Raw genomic sequence first — 8,645 nt, 5'->3', positions numbered from 1 at the left:
ATGATAAAAGAAAGGAATATTGAAAGAGTAGAGATACTCTCAAAGGTGGAATAGAAGCAAAAGTAAAAATCTAGAAAACTATGACAGGATGGCCAAGGGGTGGGTTTGGGATAGATTGCCACAATCCTATCTCATCCCATGTATATAAATTAATTTTCATCCTCATCCCAATAACAAATTTAATAAGTGGGGGTATAAAAATTTTTTGTACCCATATTGTGGCATTTAAATTTAAATTTTTTTAATTATATTATAAATAAACATTATCACTTTTTATAACTTATTTTGTTGGAAAGTAGATTTGCTTATATTATTTTATATGTGCTAAAGATGAAAAAAAATTAAAATTAAATTGTTTCTAACTTTAATTATATTATATAATAAAGACGGGATAGAACAAAAGAATACATAAACTCACCCTTAACTCGTTTATTTTAATTCTAAATATTGGGTATCCGAAAAAACTCGTCTTATTATCATCCCTAAACTATGACAACAATGACAAGTCTAAGATGTAAAATCCAAATTAAAAAATAATTTTTAATACAAATTGTTTAAAAAAGAGCAAAATAAATAAGAAAAAAAGTATAAAATAAAGACGGAATTAATATTGTTACAAGCCCAACTAATGATAATGTTTGTATTCTATTTGATATATGTTAGGAACTCTCATCACCTTGTTGGTTTGGGAGCTTCTTATCGTGTCATTTCATGTTATGACATCTTTTCCTCCTACACAACTAGCCATTTTTGTTGAGTAAAAATGGAAAAAAACGTGGAATGCAAATTTGTCATATACCATTGTGTAGAAATTGTTACTTAAGAATGTGAGGCATGTTCCTAAGATTTCATTTGATTTCCACTCATATATTTGATGATGAGGGCCCTCACAACCCCTTTTGTGAAGGAAAAATGAGCGCTTACCAAGGGGTCTTTGGCGACAATTAGAGGAAACAAATCCAATTCTCTTTCTATGGTTGAGGCCAAGTCTTGTGTGCGAAAGGTAAATGCAGTTGATTTTTCCTTTCGCATGTATATGTTTTTTCCCGTCAAAATTTGCTTGTGGATTTTATTTATTCCATATTACCTTGCCTCTTTTTGTATAATATTATTTATTTTGCATGTCCATTTGATTGCAAATGGAGGAAAAAAAATTTATAATCCATGAGATTGCTTGTTATTTTGGAGAAATTATGTTAACATGCACTATTTACAAAACATGGATGAAGAGGAAATCTAAAAAAATCATTTTTATGATGAGTGCATTTTGGAAAAAATTGTTACGTTCCAATTTCCTAATTAGTACATATTCATTTTTTTGTAAAGAATATTATATAGAACATTTCAAAGTTGATATATTATTATAATATTAGATTTCCTTATATAATAAAGAAAATTGCTAAAAATATCTCTTTAAATAATTTGAAAAAATTATGAAATGAAGATGAGTCTGTAAAGACTATATGAGGTGAATAGAGATGTGAGGAATAATGGAAAGTACCTGATGGAGTAAAAGGGCTCGTGATATGGTATGGATATGAAAAGTGGAACCCATATTTGCATGTGTTCTAATCTTAAAGTAACATTGTTTTGGTCTTAAAGTAACACTATTTTGAGTTTAAGATAGCTTTGTTAATTAAATAATGTACTATTCTCATGTGAATTAGATTGATAAGGGTCCAAATACACATATAAGTGACATTTTCGGGTAATATGAGATGGGTATTGTTCTAGTATATAAAATGAAAATTATTTTCTTCAAAATGCATTCCCCATGTAAATGATTTTTTTTATATTTTTTTTTATCATTTTCATCCATGTTTTATAAATAGTGCATGTTTGCATCATTCTCACATAGAATATAAGAAAAAGCTAAAATAAACAATCCTACTTTTATTGTCTTATTGAAGTGGAAAAATACAAACAAATGACTTTTTGTTTAATTATATCCCATGATTTTTTAAACCTTAAGGTTCTTTTAATAGATTAATAGCTAATAAATATATTTAAATACTTAAAATTATGTTATTAAATATGCTAGACTTATTTAATAAAATAAGTTAATAATGTTACTTAAAGTTAAAATTAACGTAAAATAATAAATAATAAATATTATATTTTTAAATTGAAAATAGTTTTGTATTTTCATTGTCTAAAACTTTAGGCTTCACATCCTAAGCTCTTTCAAATTTAATAGGGTGTATTTAGAAAACACATTTGAGAATTAAAAATTGTTATTAAGAATAGAAAACATGTGTTTTAAGAGAACATTTTTTAGTGATTTTATGTTGTTTTCATTTGTTTTTCAATGGCTATTTAAAAAAAATAATTATACACGTAAAATGATTTAAAATAAAAATATAGTCATAAAAATTATTTTTAAAAATATTAAAAACAAATTAAAAATATTTTAACTTTCCAAACAGAGTTTTATTCTACAAAACATTATAAAAATAGCTTTTAAAAACTATTTTCAAAAGTTATTTTTTATAATTGTTTTTCAAAATAGTTATCAAATAAACATAAGCTATTTTGGGTACTTTTTTGTTTTATTCTTTTTAACATTAAGATATTAATTTTTATTTTATTTTATTTTATTTTATTTTTTACCATTTTTATATTTCTTTTGTGTTAAATTCCTAAATTTCATATCTTTAAAAATAAAAAACAGAAAATATGCTTAAATAATAAGCTTTTAATAACAAGTTAAGTAATACCGAGATTATACCACCTCCACTCATCAAATATCAAGCTTATAGTCTTAATATTTGAGAAAAAATTATACATATTTTAATTATATATATATATATATATATATATAAATCTATGAAGTGATATGTGCTGAATGTCAAATTTGAATCGTTAAACATATATAGTAAAATTTAGATGAATGAAAGATGATCCAAACAAATACATATATAGTAAAATTTAGATGGATGAAAGATGATCCAAACAAATAAGATCAGGGTATAAGGATTCAAATTGAATAAATGGGACAAAATAGAGACAATATGATATGAAGATATTTACGTGATATTAGTGATGTTTTTTCCATATTTAGAGAAAAAAAAGTATATTTAGATAATGGATTACTTAATAACTTATATTAGTGCTTATTGCAATTAATAATAAAAATTTACAAAATATGTTAAACATGACGGAAATAAAATAAATCGGTATTAATAATATTTTTAAAATAAAATAAAATAATTTCAAATGATTTTTAAAACAGTCCATATGATTGAAGAAATTGCTTAAAGAAAAACATCCTACGTATCATTTAATTAATTCGGTAATTAAAGGTTTTTAAGCAAAAATTCCTTCTTATCATGTTGGGATTCAGTGTTCCTATCCAGCCACAATTCCAGGGTTTCACAATGTGTGACTGCGCTCCCTCAACTCTTCTACTGAATTCCACCGTCAGAATTCGAAATTTAGGGTTCACTACTCGTGATTGGAACCCAAGAAACCATGCAAAGCTCTCTACTTTCTGCAATTCGCACCTCATATTTCACAGAAATGGCGGGTCACGGTTGATTAGTGCTGAAATTGATGCATTGAATTCAACGACTTGCGTAAGAGCTATCCCAAATCGCGGCGAATTAGGGTTTAAGGACGAAGGAAAGAGAGATTTTGGGTTCGAGACGAAGGGAGTGGATTCATCAACTTCTTCAGCCTTTGATTTCCTTGAATTGGAGGAACAGGAAGGGAGGACAGGTGAAAAGAGTGCAGGGAATCCTGAAGATGAGGATTTGGTTCGGGTTGGTGGTGGTTCGGAGCTGGAGGGGGCGGAGAAGGTGGACGAAAGGTTGGGGTTGAGGAGTGGAAGGCAGGTGATGCGGAGATCGAACATGCTCGCAAAGCAAGTTATCAGCATTCGATCGGCTCTCAGCTTGGGCTTCGTTTCGCAGCTTTGGGTGGACACCACCTCCGTGAGTAATCAATAATGCGTTTATCTCCCCTTGAATTATGTGATTTGAATTTTCCAACTTGTCAGTGTTGTTACTTAGAAGGTATGGTGAAGGATTTTTAATTCTTCATTCAGTGGTATTAATGAATAAGGAAATGCATGCTTACTATATACGATGATCTTGAAATATCAGGGATAATGTGTATGGTCCCAAACAGTGAAATTTGTAGCGCTGACGTTTGTGGGCAGTTGTGTTCTCATCATCATTGTCATCGCTTTTCTTTCCAGCTGATGATATACAATGGACTTGTGGATATACTAATCAAAATTGGAAATTAAGGGGAGAAAGTAATTCAAAATCCTAATTGGGGGGCTCTGACCCTGAGTCTTAATAGAGTGGAGCACTTAGGACTAAATAATGCCCAAGTAGCCATGCAGTCTACAATTCCATTGCGGGAACTATATCCGCAACAATGTGATTTGGAAATTTTGTTATTTTCTCTTATTACCAATCAGGTTCTTGTTAATTATCAGTGATTTGGTCTGTTCATTTTGAATTTTTCCTTTTTCAGTGGATGGTGCTGGTTATAGAAGTGAGGCCAAATTTACTTTCTGGTGAGCTAGAAAGGTTTCTTCTTGAGGATGTTAGCCGGGTAAATTGTCTTCTGTTGTTTTTCATGCTTTCTTTCTCTCCTGAAATGCATATAAGGAGCTTAATTTTTATAGGATGTATAAGGAGTTTAATTAGACAAGGTTATGGTAATTCGACAAGGTTATGATCTTAACCTAACCAGCACATAATAGTGTAGTATACACAAAATAGAAAGCCAAATAAATGTTACGAACCCTTTAACACAAGCTGGAAGTTCAGGACCAGTGAATATGGTTTCCTTTTGTGTATCATTTCTTTCATTCCTACAGATATGTCTTTTGTAGTCATTTGTTAGCAGATGCTTCCATTTGAATGTCAGTTCTTTTTCTTGCCATATAAGAGAGTGAAGCAACTTGGACACCTGTTTGCATGGTTTTTCACCTAGATTGTGGAAATTATCTCAACCAGGGTCCCAATCCCTTGCAAATTTTCATCGTTTTGCAAACAACTAATACTTAATAATGGACACCAACTAACTTTAAGGCATACTGGGATGATGGATCTTCACTGCCTGTGCCGGGTTCATCCAAGTAAGCAAGTGAAAACCTCCATCGCATTATTCTGGCATTGATTTTTGTAGATTTGCCTTGACCCTAGATACATAATAATGCCATCCTGAGTTCTCAAGCTGTATGCGAACGTTAGTAGCTTGTACATCAAGGAACATGCTACTTTGTGGAGCAATAATTCTTTTAACCCCAGTATTTGTCTTGTTAATGAATGTGCACCTCATTCGTCACTTTGTGGTGTTTTTTTTCACAGGTAGGTGATGTTGTGCTGGTCCAAGATGAGAGTGTGATGGATAATGAATATAAAATGCTTGGACTAGAAACATTGGTGCGAGTTTCTGCCTTCTACTTGACTTGTTCTCTTGCAAAATAAACGTTATCGTCCTTTAAGTTTGTGCATAAGATCAATCCATCATTTTTTACTTCGAATCATCTCATGTATCCCAATCTTGTTCACCATTGATTCTTGTTATTCAGGGTACTTTTTTGCCACCGACTTGATGCTATAGATTTGCTCCTATCAGTTTGTCGCATTCTCAGCATGTTATGAGGATCATGATTAGCCACTTATAAAACTGCATTATCAGCATTTAGGCATGTTATGGAGGCGGTAGTTAACCATCTTATAAGGCAGTGATCTATGTCTGATTTTAAAGATCTCAATCTTTTATATTTGTTAGGTAGGATACAATGTCGTAACGCCAGGTCGAAGAAACATTGGGAAGGTGGGTATGTTTCATCAACTCAGCCCTAAGCATGTCTCCATATATCCCACAATTATATTTATTAATTACATCCTATACTTTAGGTGCGAGGATACACTTTTAATATCAACTCTGGGGCAGTGGAATCACTTGAGCTTGATTCATTTGGAATTTCTCTCATTCCATCAAGTTTGGTAGGTGGACTGGTTTTTTTACTCTTAATTTGGAAAATGGCAACTTCAAGCAGAGATTGTGATGTAGTTCACTTTTTGGTTCTATTAAAAAAAATTTTAAAAAAAAGATTTATGCTGGCATGTTGTCTATGTCTCTCTAATATTTGTTGTTAAAAGATGGGTGGCCTTCTACATGGTTTGAACAAATTTTGCTTGTTTTAATTTCAGGTAAGCACATATGCTTTGTTTGTTGAGGATGTTCTGGAAGTTGTATCTGACACAGTTATCGTGCATGAAGTTGCTGCCTCACGCATACAGAGGCTGACTAAGGTACATTTGCATGATGAAACAATTACTCTCTTTTTTTTATAGGTGATTTTTGATTCCCATTGAGACTTAATCTGAAACCTCCCACAAACCCTCCCCACTTGAGCCAGACTTCATGGGCATGATGAAACCTTAACCTTACTCATGTTCTGTAGTTGGTTTTTGTTTGTGCTTGGTTATTTGCATGTTAAATAAACCCGGTTTCTACTGATGTTTTCCATTTTATGATTCCTTTTTCTTATAAATACATTTGTACAAGGTGGTCACTTGTGTGGGCATATAAAGATGGAGGGACAAAAGCTGAATAGTTGATGATTTAGGTGGTGTTTGTTTTTTGACTGAATAGAAAAAATCAAAATATTTGACTTTTTTTATTAAGTTAAAAGTACCTGGTTGATATCAATCAATATAACTAAAGTGAACCTATAAATAACAAGTTCATCTTAGTTATGTTAATTGATATCAATAAATTACTTTTAATTGAATAGAAAAAGTCAAAGAGGGTATTTGTTTTTTCAGTTTTTTGTTGAAAACAATTTGCTTTTAAACTTTTATCAATAAGAATTCTAGTTTCTAGTTAAAAGATGTTATTTTCTTCTTCTTCTAATTATTGACAACAAAACATCCTATTTGCTTATTATGCTAGGGTTTCTGGGACGCTCGGAAAGGAGGGACTTCCATAGATGAACCAGGAGAATATTCTGACTTTGCAAGCAAACGTGTTCGATCTGATCACAGTCAAAGCACAAGAAGAAATTTCAGGAATAAGAAATTTCGTCCAAAAGTGAGAGAAATGGAGGATGATTGGGAGCTCCCAATGGATTATTTATGATGTACTGGGTTTTGATGCCTTCTTCCTTTTATGTATATATTGTTACGTGATTTGTGTCCATAGATGATGGATACTTCTTCTCATTCAGGTTTTTTCTTTCACCCTCTAGTTGAATAAATTTAACATCACATCCCATGGCTTGGGGGCCTTGATGTAGCTGATCATCTGGAGAGGATCTTAATAGTGAAATAATCAAATGATGCAGGAGAAAATCTCTTTAGTAATTGAAGATATTTATAATAAGGGTTAAAATTTGATATTTTATGTTGGGTTATATTATAAAAAATATAAAAGAAAATTTTATATATTTTTAATTTATTTAATTTTTATATAAAAAATTAAAACCTACTACCTTCGCTTTATTAGCACAATGCGCTAACCAACTGAGATAATAGACCATGCTTTTATTCTTCTCATTATTTTTTAACTTCAACTGCATGAAGTTTCAAATATTTTCAAAACAAAATGAAAAAAATTAATAATTTAAGAAAGAAAAACCAAAAGTTGTTTTCAGGAAAAATATAAAAAGAAGTATAAAAAGTAAATAAAATAACAATATAATTTTCTTTTTGTTTCTTTCTACATCCTACCTAAAATTTTTGTATATGATGTAAATTATTTATGCTTTACTACATTCCTCTAAACTTTTTTTATTTATTAAATAAGTGAATTTCAAATCAAGTAAAACTCAATGTCTAGATTTATTCATTTTTAAAAATAATTCAAAACCAACCAATTAATACCAAGAATTAATGAACCAAAGTAATCTCGAATGATAACCTCGGTTTTACCTTTACACACAATCATATTTTTTTTTTTTAAATTTCTCATTACAAAAATTAACTTCAAATCAAATAAGATTTAATGTATTAGATTCGTTAACAAAATTATAGTAGAAATTTATGAAATAAAACTAATCCCAATTAACTCCATGGTTTCTCCCCCTATACAATCATAATTTTCTAATGCTCTTCTTATACAAATGATTCAAATCAAGTGAGACTTGATATACTAGATTTGTTGATAGGACTACTAATTTTAAAGAATAATTAAAATTTTAAAATAAGTCCAAGTAACATATAAAATTTATAAATGAAAAATAATTCAAAATGACTATGTTATTTCTTTGCTACCCATAATTTAATTCTTATAAAAAAATTTATTAGACAAATAAATTTTAAATCAAAGGATAGTTGATGTGCTGATTTCTTTCCCGAGTGTGCTATATTTTTAAAAATGATTTAAAATCTAAAAATTTAAATTCAATAAATATGTAAAATAACATATCAAAAGAAATATAGATACACAATTATATTCTTTGAATTTAAAAAAATATATAATCATGTTTTATTAGAATATTAATATCCGTATTTTAATAGTAACTACAAAATAATGTCATTCCATTCAACAAAAAGTATAATTTATGATTTTTAGTATAATATTAGTGTTCATATTTTATTATGATCTATTTATCTTTAATTTACTAATGATTATAAAATTATTATTTTTGTTAGCGTAAGGGTTATCATAATCATGTT

At 29.6% G+C, this 8,645-nt stretch overlaps 1 protein-coding gene across 1 annotated transcript; it reads left to right on the top strand.

Moving 5' to 3' along the window:
- The first annotated feature begins 3,261 nt into the window (after positions 1-3,261).
- Positions 3,262-7,263, top strand: LOC100261869 (uncharacterized). The gene is made up of 7 exons (XM_002268065.5): positions 3,262-3,932; positions 4,483-4,563; positions 5,325-5,399; positions 5,752-5,796; positions 5,880-5,969; positions 6,177-6,278; positions 6,922-7,263. The coding sequence occupies exons 1-7, from the start codon at positions 3,330-3,332 to the stop codon at positions 7,105-7,107; spliced, it is 1,182 nt and encodes a 393-aa protein (XP_002268101.2). The 5' UTR covers positions 3,262-3,329; the 3' UTR covers positions 7,108-7,263.
- Positions 7,264-8,645: the final 1,382 nt, after the last annotated feature.

This window comes from Vitis vinifera, chromosome 8 (assembly GCF_030704535.1).
Source record: "Vitis vinifera cultivar Pinot Noir 40024 chromosome 8, ASM3070453v1".
Classification (NCBI taxonomy): domain Eukaryota; kingdom Viridiplantae; phylum Streptophyta; class Magnoliopsida; order Vitales; family Vitaceae; genus Vitis; species Vitis vinifera.
The sequence above is the reverse complement of the archived record's forward strand: the minus strand, read 5'-3'. Positions and strand labels throughout refer to the sequence as shown.

Coding starts and splice junctions, on each gene's coding strand:
- LOC100261869 (XM_002268065.5), top strand. CDS start 3,330: ATGTTGGGATTCAGTGTTCCTATCCAGCCACAATTCCAGGGTTTCACA. Junction 3,933..4,482: donor TTTGGGTGGACACCACCTCC/GTGAGTAATCAA, acceptor TTCCTTTTTCAG/TGGATGGTGCTGGTTATAGA. Junction 5,797..5,879: donor GTCGAAGAAACATTGGGAAG/GTGGGTATGTTT, acceptor CCTATACTTTAG/GTGCGAGGATACACTTTTAA.